Genomic DNA, 19,988 nt, shown 5'->3' with positions numbered 1-19,988 from the left:
CAGAGACTAAATTGGTCCGGTACTATCAAAAAGTAATAAATATATGGCAAAATGGTTGGATTCCTGTTGAAATTGAAAAATGATTGGCACCCACACCAGCAGCTAAAATAACCTTTTCAGAAATGAAAGTTAAAAAAACACGTCTTACATTTTATAATAAAAACAAAGTAAAGTATCAGCAATGAAGGATGTTATTCAGTTCTTTTCTGTATGTTCATATAAATCAGGCTCAAATTGCAATTTAATTTAATTTCAATTGAAAAGGTGGAGCACAGGTCAGAAAATCGTGGATGCAGGTTCTTATTGTTACTAGGTTGTATGTCTTTGTTATTGTAATTTCTGTAAATCATAAGAGCGTTCAGATGAGGCTCGTTTGTCAGATTTTGAAAATAACCTCAGGTATAAAACATACTTTTCATTAAACCCATAAATTAAAGATGGCCTTTGCATCCATCTGGTGTATTATTCTAACCTTCAATGGTTTTATCATTAGCTGTAAACAACAACAACAACAAAAAATCACCATAATTAACATAAATAAAAGCTTGAAAACATCAATCTGAAAATACCTTTCAATAATATTCTAATTCACTGAACAAGTTTGCATAGCATGCAGAATATTATAGGTTACCATCTTTTAGCTAATATAAAAGTATAAAATAATGAAGTGTGGATGTTTGTGGCTTCTCACCATCAGACCACCTCATAGCATCGTCCAGCTGGAGCGGCAGCCCCTTCCAAAGCGTGCTGTCTTTGGGGAAACCAAGGTCCATGTGTCGCAGGTGGTCGTCATAGCGCCAGTAGTAGTTATCTTTGAAGAAGTAGGTTTTGTCGTTGTGTAACCAAACAAACGCTGCATCCACTGCTTCCACAGGAAGGCCAAAGTCACTAATTGGACGTGGGTAACCCTCCTCAACGTTATTGTCTTTGAATACCCAATACTGTTGACCTGATGATTCAGCACAAACATTACAATAAAAGAAAGAATTCACAAAGCTATACAAATGTTGTTTTGTTCTTGTACAGACAGGCAAATCAAAACAAAAGCAACTCTGAATCAGGAGTAAATACTCACCTTTGAAGAATACTATTTTGTGGTCCCCTGGCCTCTCGTAGACGGCGTCCACGCTATCCAAATTGGGAGGAAGCCCCCTCCAGAAGCGATGAATGTGAGCAGGACGGAGAGACACGAGGTGCTTTTCCCTTGTTAGCCTCCAAAAGTACTTCCCTACAGGAACCAGAAGAGACTTTCTTAGAGCAAGTTGATTTTGGTGAAATGTTGCCAAATGGAGTGTTGGCTGCACTTTACTTCTTTCGGCTGCTTTCATCAAAAAAAAAAAAAAGTAAGGTGTTCCAGCAACAAATACAATTCACAATGGATAAAAACAACTTAAAGAACTTAACAATTATCTGGAAAGATTAAGTTTATACTTTAGCAGAAAATATTGTTTAATGTAATAACCTTTTTTAGTTGGCAGAATTTGTTCATAACTTGTTCAAGGCTGGTGAGGCTTGGAGTCTGATTGAAGCTGCTGTTTCACTGATTATTTTACCACTTCTGTGCCTAAACAGGGAATTTTACTAGATTTAAATGTCAAGAAACGAAGGAGCAAAGGTCCTGTCACTTATTTGAATTAAGTGTGACAACATTCAATGTACGCCCACTTCGTACATAGCATGTGTATTTGGATACAATTAGTTTTCTGGTGTGTCATGGCAAGATGTATTACTGCCGCTATCATGTCACCGTCTAAGTTTTTTCCTCCATACTTTATGATGAAAATAATTATTAGCTGAATTTATGAGGAAATGCATCAAATGGAGAGATTTTGACCATTCAGAAACTCCCTCTTTGCTATTAGCACAACTGCTGCTAATCCAGAATTTCCTTACTCAATCTCTGTTTCTCCTGTTGGACAGTTTTTGCCATCCTGTTTTCAGTTGTTGTCATTTGGGCTTGTGGAGTTGAATCCTTTTTTGTCCCATTCTAACATTGTTCTTGGAATTCCAGAGCTCTTCCTAGTTTGTCATGAAAGTATTTTACTTGACTCAGGCCCTGCTTCCCTTTTGCTTCTGCTTCTTGGTTATTTTTATTTACAACACCCTAATGGTGCATTAGCCAATACCTGGGAGAAACACCCATCAATTTCCCTGGGGGGCACTTTGTTCACTCCATCATGTCAGATCTAGTGTTTTTCTTTTCATCTTTTCCATTCTTTTTTTTTATTCCTCCACACTGCCACTATTTGTTTCCTTCTGGTACAACCCAACAAAAGCCCGAGGAGGCACACCTTTAACCTTTTCAAACATCTTCAAGCCAAGCAGACAAGCACAGATTTTTTTTCGAAATTGTGACACTGGACAGATCTCTCACAGCAGATGGATGTTGCCTTCTTTCATCTTGATGGAAAATAGACCAATCACAACATCCGAGAGCGGTTTATAAAGAGCTGCAATTCAGAAAACATTCTCCTGGCTCAGTTTGTGGTGCTATGTAATCAAGACGAATGGTATAAATAAAAACTCAAGGTATAGGAGGAAACAAAGGAAATGCAAACACAACTGCCCCCTTCAAATATCCCCCCTTCCCCTTCTTTTATCAAACTAAACTTTATGCTAAAGTAGAGTCAAGACCTCTGCAGGGAAACAGTCTAAATAAGATCAAATTAATTCAGTCAGGTTGACAAAGCACATAACCAAATGTTGTATCTTTCAGTACTGAATGGTGACTGGACAGGATGGCCACCGAATAAGTCAAATAAAGTACAGAATTAAAGATTTGTGAATTTAAGGATTAAAGATTCAGTTTAAGATATCAAACAGCTGCATGAAAATGAAAGATGTACAAAGACCATAACTTTATCAGCTTGTGTGTAAAAATTGACTGTTGTAATTATTGACATTTTCAAACTGAGATGTAAGGTTTTAACATGGTGTAAGGCTGAATAATCAGACAACACATACTCAACTGTATTTTGGCAAGTGTTATGCTTGTTGCTAATATACAAATACAAAGCAAATAGTGCCTTTAACGTGTCACCTTTTTCTTTATTAATACCACACTGATGGGGTAAATTGTGAAGTTCTGACTATAATGTTTCACGAGCTAAAGAAACTGATGACCTCTTAGTAAAAACAGTGGTTCCTGTCTCACAAAGATCAGAGTATTTAGGTATTTTTGTACCTCCTCATGGGTTTGTATGATCATATCCTCAGAGTCAAACTAAAGAGTAGGACCAATCCTGCCCTGCAGGATGTTACAGAGTCATGTTCAAGGAGCTCTGTGCAGCACAGAACATCCACACAATGCTCTGGACAAAGAAAACCAACACATTTCTATTTGCATTTTTGCACTGCACTGAGATTTTTTTGTGACAGACCAACACAAATTTGTTGATAATTTATAGAAAAACATATGTTGCAAATAGCAAAAGCACTTTCTTCCCTCTGAAGATGACTTGTGGCAAAATGCAAATTCTTCTTATGACCTTCTTTGAACAGTGATTTCCTCATTGGCATTCTTCCATAAAGGTCAGATTTATGCAGTGTAAGACTAATATTCTCACGGCTGAACTGTGAATCTCTACAGCTCTTCAAGAGTTACCCTTGGTCTCTTGGCTACTTCTCTGATTAATGCCCTCCCTGCCCAGCCCGTCAGTTCAGGTAGATGGTCATGTCTTTGTAGATTTGCAGTGATGGGATTCTCTTTCCATTTTCAAAATGACGAACTGAATGTGCTCTGCGAGAAGCTTGATAACCTAACCCTGCTTTTATACTTTTCCACAACTTGTTTTGTACATTGAGAATATATTAGACAGTGTACACACACTATATACTAACTAGGTGACTCTTCAAAACTGGTTTGTGCTGCATTTTATTTAGAAAGAAAGGAGTGGGATACAGAGGTATGTCACTCTTACACAATTTTTATGAGTAAAACATAATTTTACTTAAACTTTGGGCAAATCTGTTGTGTGTTGGTCTATTATATGAAATCTTAAAATATATCAATGTTCATGGCGACATCACATAAAATGTGGAAGAGTTCAACGGGTATGAAATTAATTTTTTTTACAAGAAACTTAATCAGTTTCCTATTAAAAGGCTGAATGACATCAAAATACTTCTTAAAGTTAAATACAAAAATTAGCACATTCTACTTTTCCATTTCTCTTCTACTAATTAGAGATGAGCCTTCCGCCGTAAGTTGCCTTTTTTCTTTGCAATCATTCCTCCTTTAATGAGTCTCAATTCAGATTGGTCTCATTCCGTCTCCAGTGTCCTCTCTCTCTCTCTCATCCCCCAATGTCAAAGGCAGACAGCGGAGCTTCTGAGCACAGCTTTGAATTTTTGGTGAATTGGAAGAGTTATAGCCCAGAAGAGCGATGGTCTCATCCCAAAAGATCACCCAACCCTCTCCTTAGTGATTTTTATTGCTGTAACCCCAGTACTTTGTGCCAGAAGGCATTTGCTGCAAAGGGTCTACAGTCATGCCTGCCAGTTTCTTGCTCCCATGGCTGGGGAAATTGCTCTCCCTCTCTCTTTTCCCCCTTCTGCTTAATTTTCAGACACCATCCTGGTGTGTGAGTGATTGGCTTCACCTGCAAGTCCGATCCAATCAGCCCTGGTCTTGTGGGTCTCTTTCTACCACGTCGTGCCAGCACAGTGACTCAGCGTCTCTGTTAGCCTTGTTCCAGTCTTTGGAAATAAATTCTTGCTTTTTACACCTTCTCTTGTTGCCCCTCCGATCCAGAAACCGTCACCTGCTGCCGTCTGCATCGGTTTCTTGTTTGTGTATACTGTTCTAACTACCAGTGACAATTAAAAGTTCATAGTCTCCACTTTGGATGAAAAATAATTTATAGGAAGCAGGTTTGAGTTTCACTCCACAGTGGAGAAGTTTAAGTATCTGGGGATCTTGTTCACGAATGAGGGAAGAAGGGAGCAGGAGATCGACAGGCGGATTGGGGCAGCGTCTGCCGTGAAGCGGACGCTGTACCGGTCCGTCGTGGTGAAGAGAGAGCTGAGTCAAAAAGCGAAGCTCTCGATTTATCGGTCGATCTACTTTCCCACCCTCATCTATGGTCATGAGCTTTGGGTCATGACCGAAAGAACGAGATCACGGACACAAGCGGCCGAAATGGGTTTCCTCCGCGGGGTGGCTGGGCTCTCCCTTAGAGATAGGGTGAGAAGCTCGGTCATCCGGGAGGGACTCAGAGTAGAGCCGCTGCTCCCCCACGTTAAGAGGAGCCAGTTGAGGTGGCTCGGGCATCTGGTAAGGATGCCTCCTGGACGCCTCCCTGGTGAGGTGTTCCAGGCACGTCCCACCGGGAGGAGGCCTTGGGGAAGACCCAGGACACGCTGGAGGGATTACGTCTCTCTGCTGGCCTGGGAACGCCTTGGGATTCCCCCAGAGGAGCTGGAAGAAGTGGCTGGGGAGAGGGAAGTCTGGGCCTCCCTTCTGAAGCTGCTGCCCCCGCCACCCGACCCCAGATAAGCGGCAGAAAATGGATGGATGGAAGTTTGAGTTTCCTGTGTCTCGACTCTAGCTTAAGCAAACAGAAACTTTCATTACACTCCCTGATAGGCCAATCATATTATAATCCATCTCCGGGTGTCTCGCAGGATTTAGTTTTTGGACCTTTGATATTCTTTTTCTGTCTTGTCGTTATCTTAAGAAGAATCTGGAGCAAACATGCACTCGTATGCATGCATCTCCCTTATTACACTGCAACAACAAAAATATTTAGAATGGTAAAGCATGAAAAATAAAGCAAAGGTACACTGTGCTCCTCAGGTGTCATCCTTTTTATCATTTTCCATTTCTCTTATATGACTTGTATATATCACATGATTCTTCTTTTATGTGCAATAACAGAAGCTTAATCCACTTTTCTTCCAGTTGACATCCCAGCACAAACCTTTTCTGGATATTATACTTCAACATCTATTAAATACGGCATATAGGAGCTACATTATAAGGACAATAAATGGGTTGGTTGATCATCTTCACCTGATATTACTTACCACACTGTACCTACTCATCTGTAAATTAAATGATTTTATATCATTTTGCACCAGATAAATACTGTATGTTCCATCTGCTATATTTATATAAAAAAAATAGATCATAATAATATTAAAGAAAAACACAACCTACCCCCATTTTAATTACCTTTAAAGAAGAAAGCCTCTCCTCGGATTTGGGCTACAGCATCAAAGTGACTGGTGCACCTGTCCGGAGCATCTTGCGCCAGTCTGACAAAGACAGAGCAATTTTAAGAGTAAGAAGTTGAAAGAACAAAACAGTATTTGAAGAGCGCAAGGAATGAAAACAGAGTTTTCTGCCATGCCGGCCACAAATAATTTGCCCCCATGGGACGGTTCATACCCAGTTTGACAGGAGATGATTCAAAGTCATTTTCTTTAATCTACTTAAAGCCTTTTTTTTAAAATGAAACCTAGTTATGAAAATCTGATAAACATACACCAGGAGGGATCTCTATCAGTTTCTTTAGTTTAAAACGGATGTCATAACCTGCCATATTTTCTCAAGTTGATCCAGTCCAAATAAGGATCAGAGCCACAATAAGGTGCAACTGAAAACCTTCAATAACCTGCAAATGTTTCAAATTTTATTTGAGATCTGAGGGTTTTATGATCATTTATTGTCACAATTCCTTAAAATATTGAGCACAAGAACCAAGCAGATATAAACGAGAACCAAGGTATGAAATGGAAGCAGGTTGGTATGAAATGGCAATGTGTTGGTATGAAATGGGGACACAGACTGGGAAAACAGTGAGGCTGTAAACCACCACTTGACAATAGCAATTACAGAACAGCAACAACAAAACAAAACAAACCCTGAAAAAACACAGACGATCTTGTTGTTGGGTGAAGAAAAGGTGAGAGGACATTTCTTATTTCCACTACATTGTCATTTTTATATAACCATCATTTTTATGGTTGGCTGAGGCTACTTTGCTTGTTAAGACGTTGCTCTTGAACATGGAGCTTTAAACTCTTCCAAGTTGTTTTTTAATTTATACATGATTATCTTATATAATTTTGTATGCATGTCCCATCAGCAACTTTACATATCTCTATGCTCGCTTAGCATAAAATCATCATCACTGTACCTGTCTTGCAATGTATGTTGTCACATATTAAAATGCCTTTTCCATGAGCTTACACTTACAAATTTCGTGTATTTTCTTAATAATGATAAACATGATCAGAATTCTGTCATGAATGTGTGTTATTATGCCTCCGTTACATCCAGTCTGTGTAATAGGATGAAAGGCATAAAAAATATAATGTGCTACTACATAAGAATGTTGGTATTTATTTTGGCAGAGGTGTAACCCGTATCATTTTTGTCTACTATACTTAATGATCATTTGATCATCTAGGGCTCAAAATTCAATAATCTTTTCACACCGAGAAAGCTCCCTGATCTGAAAGCTGTATTAATTGTAGCTGAATTAATAAGAAAATCACATGACCTCCCCTGGTGGACCTGCCACTTCAAACGATGTCAACAGGGTGTTTGCATAAAGCTGCACATTGTAATTATCGGGTCGCTGCTGCAACATTGGTGTTGAACTTACATAAACTGTGGTGCATATTTACAGTATATATATGTTTTGCATGTCTGAGTTGAGATGCTCATTCCACATTGTTATTTTAAATCATGTCCAAAGGAATCTGTGGCTGTCTGGCTTGACTGGAGGTTAAATTACACATTTTCAGTATCAAGAGTGCAGGAATAGAACATTATCTACTGAAAGCTGTGTATCTTCAAACAAAAGAAAAACAAGTGTGTGACTGTGTGACAGGGGTTAGAAGACCTAAAGTTATTTTACTAAATCAGTTAAATGTCATTTGAATACATAGGCTAAAAAAAGGTAAAACTGCACTGGATGTGTTTCTATCAGACGAATGGGCTAAACATTAGGTAGTAGCTGCAACATGTTGTTCTATTAGTAAGCGATTCGGAGCACTGAGGCATCGGTCTGCTAATGATAAAGCCATCAGTACCTCAGCTGTTTCTCTGTGAGTCTGATAGTCTTTGTATTATCACCAGAATTTAATTTTTATTTTATTTTTTTTAGCATGAATGTGTTAGATACTCTATCACAGTCTGAATATTCTCCGAGGAACCAAGGCTGTATCTGCACTGCAAGCATGTTTAAATACACATCTTTATAATACAAAATTATAATGGATCACAAAACGACAAAGAACTTACCCTCTGAAGGCTCATTAATTAACAAAAACTACAGTAATAGACCGGATAAATAATTAACTCTTGGGCTTGCAGAGGAGAGGAGACACTGATATTATAGTTTTAAATAAGAACAAAATGAATGTGGCTTATGAAAAAGGAAAAGAGGAAGGAAACGTTGAACAAACAGGGTTGTGTTCAAAGTTTTTTAAATTTGTGTATACTTTTTCTTCAGCTTAAGGAGGCGAGGAAGGAAGGAAGCCAGGAAGGAAAGAGGGAAAAGAGGAAGGAATGAAGGATGGAAAAAAAAACAAAGGAATGAAATAAAGAAGGCAGAAAGGAGGAAAAGAATTAAAGAAGGTCAGAAATAAGGGAGGAGTTGAGGGAAGAATAAAGGAAATAGTCAAAGAAGGTAGAAAGGAAAGACAAAATTAAGAAAGAATATAGGAAAAGAAGAGTGGGGAAAGGAGAAGAGGAGAGGAGGAAGGAGAAAGAATATGAAAGAGAAGAATACAGATGTTGATGGAAAGAGAAAGGGAATGACTGTGATGGAGAGGAAGAGATTATGACAGACAAAAGGAAGAAGGCAGAACATGAAAAGGTTCAGGGAGGGGAGAGAGAGGGAGGATCTAAGATCGAAGGAAAAGGAAAATGGGTTAGAACAGAAAAAAGAAAGAGGAAAATGAAGACAGAGTAGAGGAGAAAAATGAAAATGCATGAAGGAGAGTCAGAATAAAACAAATAAAAGACAGACTGCTGGAGCTCGTCCAAAGCCATCATTTTGTTGCACACATAAAGGGAGTCTCTGCTAATGCCTTTTAAACCCTTTATGAGATTTCTCAGTTCGTAGCTTTGACCGTCTCTTTGAACAAACTGCAGCAGCCATCTAAAATTTATTGGCTTCTTTCTCACAGGTGTAGGTTTCAATTCTCCTCACAGATGTTCAGCTGGACTTGAAGCAGGATTCAACATATTTGGTTCTTTTATAGCTGTTTTAGAGTTCAAAACTTATTTAAGGTGTAAAAGATCTTGTTTGGTCTTAAATACAAACCCAACATTTTGCTGTTTCTATATTACCACATTTACCACTGATGAATATAATCCTAAATCTATTACAGTGACTTAGAACTAGTTACTAAAACCAGCTTGTCTTGACAAACTTTGGGAATTACTGTTTCTTTCATCGTCCATCTTACATAATGATCCCAATCTTAGTGCATACCGATGGGTTTTCCTCTCCACATTTAATAATATATAGTAAAATCTATTAAGATTCATAACCATTGCTGTTCCTGATTCTTCTTATCTAAAGAGTAAACATTGGATATGCCGCTAAGAATATTTAAGCATTGCTTTTTTTGCTTAGCAGTATGAAAAATTGAAGGTTAATGCATTGTTTACTCGAATTATAAATGTGTTTCATGTCAACAACAATAAACAAGGTTATTTCGAGGAGGGCAATGCTAATATTCAGTGACAGGAATATAAACATGCATTTAATAGAATTTGCATGTGAATTATTTCAGAAGAATTATTTTTTCCCCCCCAAACACTCACATCTATGTGAGCTTTCTGCTACTAAAGGTGGTTAAGTACGCAGCTTAATTTATATGGTCAAACACACTGCTACCAAATTGGAAGTCTGCATGCAGCATATAGTCGTCTTACGGTGATGCATAAACACAGGGCTCTGCATTTTCTTAGTAGGGAAACAGCCTCCACCGAGATAAAACGTGAGACACGTTCTGCTTCTTAAAACAGGCAACAGCTAAAACTGAAGGACAATGAATCTAGTGACGAGTGTGCTGAGGTTCTGTTCAGTACACCTTTTGTCAGGTTACGGCCACACGCTTTGATGTAATCTCATCAACTTTTCTAAAACTTGAAAAGTTGTCATCCGGAAAACTGACTCACGAGAAAAAAAAAAGTACTTAAAATGCCTATTGAAGGACTGAATAACAGTGTGATTGTAGCATCGCTTTAAAGAAAAAATACACAATAAAATATCATCAAGGCAGAAGAAACACATTTCCAATTTCAAATTACTCGCCCCATTAAACTTTTGAAACCAGTGCTTACAGTGGGTACAGTTGGTGCATTCGACGTCGAGTGCACTTCAGCTGAGACTATATATCGTTTTCTATATATTCAATTGACCTTCAAATGGTACAGCAGACTCAACAGATAGAGATAATAAGTCTCACTCAAACATAAACTGTAAGTGTGTATTTATGTCTGGTGCTATACTATAGAAGATAGCTAGAGATTGTACTCAAGTAAGAGTGCCAATACTTCATAATAATATTACTCAAGCAAAAGTAAAAAGTATGGCGCAGTAAAAAATACTCCAAGGAGTATTAAATGTTACTCTAATAAATGTAACTAAGTAAATGTAACTCTTGCCCGTTTTAGCTTCACCCATCTCTGCATCCCTTTTCTGCTGAAAAGCAACTCCTAGCAGCATGATGCTGCCACTACCAGAGAGGTATGGCTTTGTGTCTCGTCATCTTTTAAATGGCAGTCTGAATGATTGCCGGTGAGATATTGAAACCTTGCGACATTGTTTTATAATCTGACATTCTTCAAACGTCTCCAGAACTTTATCTGCTCTGCTGTGGTCCTGATATTCTTTGTTCACCAACTTTCTGTAAGCATCTGAATCAGAATAGCTGTATTTAAATTATACACAGTTGGGCTCTATTTAATAATTTAATTGACTTTTGGTATCACTGGATTTTATTTAGGGGTGATCAAGTAAAAAGGACAGAACACTTTTTAAAACTTTAAACCCAAAAGTGATTCTTATTTCACTTCACAATTATGCACAACTTTATGTTTGTCTTTCACATTAAATAAAAAATAATAATATAGTGAGGTTGTGGAAGAATTTGAGTTATTAATACATTTACAGTGCACTCTTGCATAATGTAAAAAAATGTCAGAGTTAAAGACTTTTAAATGCTTCATATCCCTCCTGTCTACTGCGCTTCTGTTCAGACAACACCTCCAGTCCGATGATGTATGATGATCGCTAATGACTCTAAATGCGCCCAATCTTCAAGCTTAAGTCAAAAATTCTCTACTAAACTACATACAAAAAGTGACTATAATGGAATCGGTCCTGTTCTTTTAGTTTAATCTCCTTTAATACATATTCACCAATCATTTTATGCTTCATTGGGCCATTTCCGACCATTTTTACTGGAATGTTCCCTCTTCTCAAGACTCAGCTCTGACTCATTATTACAGTGGGTACAGTTGGTGCATTCGACGTCGAGTGCACTTCAGCTGAGACTATATATCGTTCCAGAAGTTAAATGATGAGTTAATGCCCAAACGGTCACAAAATTTGAAAAGTGAAATTAGCAGTGATACGCCATGTATATGTATGTGGAAGTACATTGCCTTGAGCATGCTAATATTTCCTTCAGCTCAAGAGATGAGTAATCTCTGAATCTGACAATTTTAATGACATGATTCAGTCAATCTTTAAACTCCTTGCATATTATTAGAGGAGGAGTTCCCTATTGTCATTTCATACAGTGTCAGACAAAAGTATTTTTGCAATACCTTTTCATCTTTTTCATAACCAAAAACTTCAGTGCATCTTATTGGAACTGTAGTGGACATTGATGTGAATTTGAAGGGTTCAACTAATTTTACAAAAAAAATAAAAAAATAAAAAATACCAGTTTATTTCTCTCACACCCTTATAAAAGAGAGTAAAAAAGAAGCAAAAAGAAAGCCAAACTGAACCATGAAAAATGGAAACCCAGGACCTTCTTACTGCTACCAACTGGGTCACCATGCTACCCACCACACTTTTCAGATTTGTTTTTTCATTTGTAATGTTCTTATTTTCATGTTTTTCATTCCTGATGTTTATATCACATGCAATCACAATAAAATCAATTCCAGTATGAGCATGTATTTTAACTTGGATGTTTGGCTGAACCTAAACTCAACTGAACCTCTTGTAACACATTCCCCAATACCGATTCATCAAATTAGTTTAAGTTGGGAATAATAGGAACATATGAAAGCTGAAGACATTTGCGTAGATCATTCAATGTTTCTTAGGTGTTTCTCTTACTTACAGGAGCGTGGATCTGTTTTCAGGAAGGTCGAGGAGGACGGGAGGCTCAGGGGTTTGAGACGGGCTGCCTGGCTGATTCGTGTGAGACACAGAGTCTCTGACACCTGCATGTTTCAGACGATTATTCCAGAGAGAGAGAAAACAGCTGTTAAAACAAAGAAAAGTCTGGTCGATTCGTCGCATATAAATAAAATGGCAACAATAAGACAGATATTTTGTTTTTGTTTTTCTATCTTTTGCAATCAATCTGAGGCAACAATGTTTGTCGTTCTTGTCTTTATGCTTGTGTTTATCTTTAATTTCCCTCATTTAAAAGAAACCATCCATTCTTGCAGCCTTGTCCTTTAACGGTCTTTCCCACCTTTCATGCAGCCCTTCATGATCATTATTCTCTCTATTGCAGGCCTCTCCATAGCAGGGAATTGTATGATAAGGTCATATACCATAAAGAGTTCCAATTAACTCCATCCATGTTCTCATTAATCAATAACCTCACCCACTGGAGTCAATAGTGTCCTTTCACACACACCCACACACACAGAGAGAATGGAGGTGTCTTTTTACCGTAGAGCTGCCAGACACGGACTTTATCCTCATAGGGCAGGTCGTATTTCAGCGGGTCTCCCACAGGACCTTGGTAGTACGGCCTCATGATGGATTCCATAGCTGAGGTGTGGACCAGGCCGATGGCATGACCAAACTCATGAACTGCGACTGCAAACAGATCCATCCCATGGGAGTCTGAAAGAAACACATGGAGGCAATGAGAATGATTATTATTTGATAAATGCCGTGCGTTTTAAAAGCATCAGCACCCCTGGATGGATACACAAAATTAACTACTTTCTGATTTGGAGAAGCATAATCTAACAGTATGAAAACAATATGAATTTAGTTAGAAAAGTTATCGCCACAATTTATATCTAAAATGTCTGTTTATTTTTCTTAATTCATGCAATAGTTTTAAATTGACCAGAGTGTGATTCACCTTTTAATTTATAATCCATAAAATCTTGTTTCATGTAAAACAGGGATATTTGTACAAACCCCTTCTTAATATGGGAAATGCAAGAAAACATGTAGCTGTGGTTGTACATGTTTTGAGTTTAAGGAAATAGAAACTGCTCTAAATCTGTCCATTTTAACTCATAAAGTGACTAAAGACTTTTCTAAGGATTACAAACCTTGAAACAAATGTTAGCCTCGAAGCATGTCAGCCACTCTGAAATTAAGTTAGGATTTCTGAGCACTATTAGGCTGTGTTCACACTGCAGCCTTAAGTGACACAATTCCGATTTTTTGTCAGGCCGGATTTTTTGGCTGTTCACACTGCCAAACATATGCGACATAAACATATACCATAAGCATATACCTGTATACGTTCTGCAGTGTGTACACGCAAACGACCTGAATGTGTCCCACATGCGCAGTAGAGGGCGCAATAGCGTCAGCGTTCTCTGTGTTCTGCTAACCGCCATCAAAAGAAGAAGTGTTTGCGGAAGTAAACATGGAGGCTAACAGTGGAGCTTAGCTTACATATTTGAAGTTGTTGTCCGGCCGGAGAAGCATATTAACAACTTAATCCTCATTATACTCCGTCATGGTTATTGTTTTTCTTCCCGCTTGCGCGCATCAGGACGCAGAATAGTGAGATTTGTTGAGAATCAGTGACGTTCAGTTCGGATGAATGCGACCTGGACGTTAGGTCGCATTTGAATCGGATACGCGTCGGATATGGGTCACATTCGAAAAAGAATCCGACCTGTGCTGTTCAGACTGTCATGAAAAGATCAGATACAGGTCGCATTACGTCAAAAAAAAAAAAAAAAACATAATTGAGTTACTTTAGGCTGCAGTGTGAACGCAGCCTTAGAATATCACAGCCACTGCTAGCCCAGAACAATGCTAAAGTTTTCATCTGCTTGAATGAGTCTGGACTTCTTTTGGTTATCTCTATCTCTATCTCTATCTCTAGTTCAAAATGTAAAAAAGTTGGACTGAATAACGTTGAAGTGAATAGTTTCACACTAAGAAGATCCTTTAAAACACAGCTTGTCATTAAATTTCTGAAATAATTTTGTTTGTGAAACACACAGAGGATTTTCACTGCATTTGTAGCAGCAGAATCCCCTTCAAATAAGACAAGAATAAAATCCCAAACATCTCACTTTGTAGATTTTAAGAACCCTTCCCAGAGGAGCCACCTTTGACTTATCTCAGGTTCCATAAATATCATAATGTCTCTTAATATTTTCTTTAGTGGTAACGGCTCAGGGTAGGTTTGAATTTTCATCCCAGTGTTCAGATGTCTGTGGGTTGCAAACTAACCGACGTGACAGACAGCTCTGGTGGCTATGAGTGCTGTTTGGGATGTGCTGCAGTGAGATAACTGTGGTAATACTGCCTGAGCCCCTGGGCTGCCAATCAAAATCTATGTGTGGAAAGATACCCAAAGAGGCTGCAGGCCATTAGAGCACATTTCCATGGATGTTGGGTCAAAAAAATGGAAAGCTTCCAAAAACGGGTTGTCTGCTTCTGCAAAGCAAGACAAAAAAACCATGGGTGGGATAAAGATTTGCAAACATGTGAGAGCATGCGTGTCAAGGCAAGCTAGCTTAGAGCTCCTTGGTGGTTAAGAACAAATCTACATTCTGTTAAACTCTCTTTGGCTTTACTTTAGGAGCATTTTAGTGCCGTGCTCCGTCAAAAGTAAAAGGCAAGAAAAGAGGTATGCTTGTGCTTGCAGCGTTTGGGACATCCAGAGGCTAAAAAGTCAAGTCTAATTCACGGTACTATGTGGAGAAGACAGGAAAAGTGGATATAAAGTAGAGACTGAGGGAGAGAGCAGGGCCTGAGAAGAAAATATGTCATTTTAATTCTAGAGGATGAACGAGACTTAACCAGTTTGAACAGCAGCGCTGAACATTGCCACAGTTCTTAGCACTGTTGCATCATAGAAGAAAAAGGTCCATTTCAAAAACATGAACATTCATTTTTCATATGCATTGGCTCCGTGATGAACCAATAACTGGTTTACTCATTGCCTGCTGGCCCCCCCCCCCCCCAAGACTCTGAGCAGGAAAGAGCTGGTAAAGGAGATGACTGGAGTTTATATGGAACAAACAGAAGGGAAAAAAAGATTAAAAAAACAACTTTGCTGACAAAATACCTATATGAAAAATGTAAACTATAGATTCCATAGTTTAATTTTGACATAAAGTAAGCATACAAGCAAAACATCATGTTTTATCATTAATAACAAAATGAATGAAAATAAACTTTTTTTCCAGTGTGCGGTTCATATATTTATGAACATCTGAGAAAAATCAATAGTTGATCCTGATAAAGCTACAATTGAAAAACAATGATGGATTCTGTTAAGCATTAATTGATTGATTGATATTAAGAGACATTATGATATTTATGGAACCTGAGATAAGTCAAAGGTGGCTCCTCAGGGAAGGGTTCTTAAAATCTACAAAGTGAGATATTTGGGATTTTATTCTTGTCTTATTTGAAGGGGATTCTGCTGCTACAAATGCAGTGAATATCCTCTGTGTGTTTCATAAACAAAATTATTTCAGAAATTTAATGACAAGCTGTGTTTTAAAGGATCTTTTTGGTGTGAAACTATTCCCTTCAACGTTATTCAGTCCAACTTTTTTACATTTTGAACTAGATAGAGATAACCAAAAGAAGTCCAGGCTCCTAATCAATCAATCATCTCTAGTGATTTTATATCAATTTGCTAAAAAAAAAAATTATATATTGTTTTGGGCAGCAATTTGCCCAAAAAAACCCCAAACCTCATTTGAAAAACCTGTTTATTTCTGCTGATTTGTTTCCATTTAATCATTTATAATCCAAGATCAGGATGTATGAAAGTGTAACTACATATCAGTGAACTAAATGAGAAGAAAAAGGACTGTTTTTGTACAAAAGGGATTCATTTTCAAGGAAAACATTTTTTTTATTGCTGCATGTTTAATCCATAAAGTAAGCATGGCACAACTCATAGGTACTAGATTATTGGAAAGTAGAGTAAAGCCTTTATTGTCTTCCCATCTTCAGTTCAACTCAAATCCCAATATTGACATTTCTTTGCTGAAAGAAACTTGAATCATTAAAACTTTATGAAAAAAAGAGTCTCTAGAGAAATAAATAGTTTGAAATATTAATCAAAGTTTGATGAACTCTGGCAGACTTCTGAAATGTGAAGCCAAACTGTAAGTCGAGTCTCAAACTCTCACTTGTAAATTATGGTGCACCTTAGAAATTGCATAACTGTCATCAAGCTATGGACTGAGTAGAACATGAAGTCAACAAATATATGCATGACGGTTGTTCGAAATTGCATCAATTACATTTTGGGAAGCCGTTTTGCAATTTCCTGATGCATATTTGCAGAAATTTGCAGATATCAGCCAATAACACACTGTACCCCATTGCACCGAGTCAGGCATTGCTACTAAACATAAAAGCCAATTTGGAGCTACTAAATTTGCATTCTGGGATGACTTCTCTCTGAGATTTGGCTGTAAGTTAAAATCAGCTATCATTTCCTTGATTACCAGGATAAATGCTTGGCAGATAAAAGAAAAGATGTGGGACAGTCTCATCTTAGCTCGTAGCAATTAATAACTAAAATATCTCAGTTTGTCTTATAAGCATTCCATCCTGGCTGTCATGAAGGTTACTTTCCTCTTGCATTGAGGTCAGTACTGGTCCACCTTTATGCTGGCAGACAGTCCAACTAGCCTGACTTCATCTAGTTTTCCATTTTGCTCCAAGTTTATGTTTGTAAAGTGTGGTGTATCCATTAGTTTTGTTTCCATCTTCCTTCTCATTATTTTAATCAGCTCTGACTATAGTTACTACTTAAGCATGTAACACACAGCTGACAGAAAAAGTTGATTGTTTAAAATTTGCTAAACAGACAAATGGCTTTACTGGAATGCCAGGGATGCTAAGGGCCTCCTGAGTGTGTGAAATGTGTACAAATGTACCCCTTCAACACATTTAGCACTCAATGCTACCCAAAACAAATACTGAAATTGTAAATATGCTTAAAAGGAACCATTAGGAGCAGTGATCAAGCAGAAAACTGAGTGAAAACAATGTGAATATAGGGGGTTAAAAAGTTACATGTGAGGCCAAAGAGTTAGATGTTAGAAACCTATTTATCACATAAACATTTGCCCATTCTGTCACTTTTACCCAAAAATTTTGACTAATTTTATTGGGATTTGGTGTAAAAGTGCTGCTTTTTCAAAAAAGCAGCACACATTTATGCATTGTTTATCTGAAACCGTGAAATAAAATAAAGAGCAACCAACTGCCTATTAAAGTCGCCAGATTGGTAAAGAAATTGATTAATTGTATCGTATTGAACAATACAATGTTTTTAGAGGAAAACAGGACCTCTGAATTCCCTTTGAACCAGAACCAGAACACAGGGACATCTTTCATTCAGCCATATCTCATACAGCATCTGAATGAAAATGTCTTATATGCTTTAACAAAGCAATGTTCCACCTTCTGTCACAGAGTGGAACGTGGCCTTGAAAGAAGTAAAATCAAACAAGGCCAAATGACATGCTTTATTCTCTTGAACAGCACAGCCTGCTGTCTTGTCACTCCTGGTGAGAAACTTCAGATCAGAGACAGAAAATATTTTCTCTGTCCTAGTTCTCTATACGGCTCGAGATAATTGTACGATTCGGAAAGATGAACAGACACAGGTCAAAAATACACATGTGATTCCCTCTCCTCTTTTCTGTTCTGCTCACGTTCATAAAACCCTGTAGGTACAAATGCTTCTTTCCAACTGCGGGCAAGTACTAATGTGCTAGTATAACTGAGTCAAATGAAGAAATTGTAAAACATGCTCAATAGCGCTTCAAGTGAATCATTATCATATTTACTTTCACTCTGGGTTTTAGGTCTGACTCTCGAGAGAACAAAAAATTTGTGTGAGGTTAGAGGTTTTACATACACCAGAATGTAGTCGTAAAAATGCTGAGAATAACTTTTAGTTGTTAAATCTAAGTCAAGAACTGCTTAAACATAGATAATATAAAAAAACTGGAGAAACATCTTATATTATGATATACCAATGATGAGGTAATGAGTCATCTCGGCTGTCTCTCAGTATTTTGAACACATTTTTACTAAGCCAGAGCAGTGAAGCTCTGCGAAGGCCTCTTGTAATCATTAGGATTTTTTTTATTACTATTTTTCAGACAAAGTATGCAGCTTTTTGGAGACCTTATATCTAAAAACACACCAAACTTCACCCACAAAGTAGAATAACCTCCACTTATAATTATAATTGACCTTTGTTAACCCAATATGCTCCACTACACTCCCTAGATTTTTCCAACAGGTGATACATCAACTGATCTGCACTGGAGTTTTTTGTGCATCATCAGTGGTCAACAAATTGGAGAGCATTGTTTAACCAACTGCGCGAGACAGTCGACGATGGCAAGTGGGTGGCGTTTCTGGTGCTCCCGCAGTCACCACGAGGCCAGAGCGGCGCTGAGCTGCGAGGGCCTCCAACGCTGCTTGTAGCTTTATTTATTTTTTGTTTGCTTTATTGATTCTCCAGCATTTAATAATTTAACAACCATGGTATTTAATACTTATCCTTGTTCAATGCTACCAACAAAACACTGCTGGTGAAAATTTCTCTCTATAGCTAAATCTGGCACATTTACATGAACCTTATAAGTAAATTCTTCCTTTGAAAAGAAATAAATAAAACAAATCTTTACAAATAGAACCAGGCAAATTTCTGTGTCTACAGGTGCAAAACTTGTGAAACCATAACCCCAATAAGAGCCACAGTTTAAGTGAAAGATAAAATTGTCAGAATTCCACACTACTTTGTACATCACTGCAGTATTTATACGGCTTCCTACACTGGTTTTTACATGCGGCGTTGGTCAATAAACTAGATGTCTAACAGATGCCATGATAGTCTGCTATTACGGCTAAGGTCACGGACACAAGAACTTAATGATCCACACAGGAAGTAAAGCCTGACCTGTGCGGTTCAATTTGAAGAGAGATGCATGGCTAAAAACTAATACTAGTTATTGCAGAGACACATGGGAAGACATGCAGCGACTTTCATGCATAGCACAAAGTAGTTATTGCTTGTCCGGATGTTAGGATGCTTTCACGCCTGTAATGGGAATGCAGGCATCAGAGTGAGACCATGGCCTGATGGAAGAGGGTGGCTTGGACTGATGAATCATGTTGATAAACCAGCGCATCCATGGCACTTATCTGAGGGGGAGATGGAAGAATTATGCACTGGAGGTAAACAAGAGAGAAACTCTGCAGAGGTTATCTGATAGTCTTGCCAATGCCCTGCCAAGAACCACAAACCATCTATGGAAGCAATTCATGAATTTGTGGCTGAATATGTAAATCTTTAGTGAAACACTTTGCAATTATTTTAGTTAGAATAATCATTTTTTGCATAAAGTACTCAAATTTGTCACAGAAATTTAAAACCCATGGATAAGAGTGTAAAAAGTAAATATTAAATGAAGCTTTATTGTTAGATGCATCATTTATTTTTACAGGCCACAATTTAAGTAATAGTGATAGTAAAAATGCATCATCACACCTTTAAAGTAAACATAGTAAAAA

The 19,988-nt window shown here is 37.8% G+C and overlaps 1 protein-coding gene across 2 annotated transcripts in view; it reads right to left on the bottom strand.

Moving 5' to 3' along the window:
- mmp17a (matrix metallopeptidase 17a) overlaps nt 1-19,988 on the bottom strand; it is a 104,212-nt gene that overhangs the window by 15,557 nt on the left and 68,667 nt on the right. For both annotated transcript variants that reach the window (XM_008423921.3, XM_008423919.3), the window contains 5 exons: nt 12,891-13,067; nt 12,328-12,430; nt 6,176-6,258; nt 1,076-1,228; nt 692-949 (listed from right to left, as the gene is read on the bottom strand). In XM_008423921.3, coding sequence (XP_008422143.2) covers nt 692-949; nt 1,076-1,228; nt 6,176-6,258; nt 12,328-12,430; nt 12,891-13,067 — 774 coding nt within the window. The remainder of the gene's footprint in view (nt 1-691; nt 950-1,075; nt 1,229-6,175; nt 6,259-12,327; nt 12,431-12,890; nt 13,068-19,988) is intronic.

Source organism: Poecilia reticulata, chromosome 12 (assembly GCF_904066995.2).
Source record: "Poecilia reticulata chromosome 12, P_reticulata-male-v2, whole genome shotgun sequence".
In the NCBI taxonomy this organism is placed as follows: domain Eukaryota; kingdom Metazoa; phylum Chordata; class Actinopteri; order Cyprinodontiformes; family Poeciliidae; genus Poecilia; species Poecilia reticulata.
The sequence above is the reverse complement of the archived record's forward strand: the minus strand, read 5'-3'. Positions and strand labels throughout refer to the sequence as shown.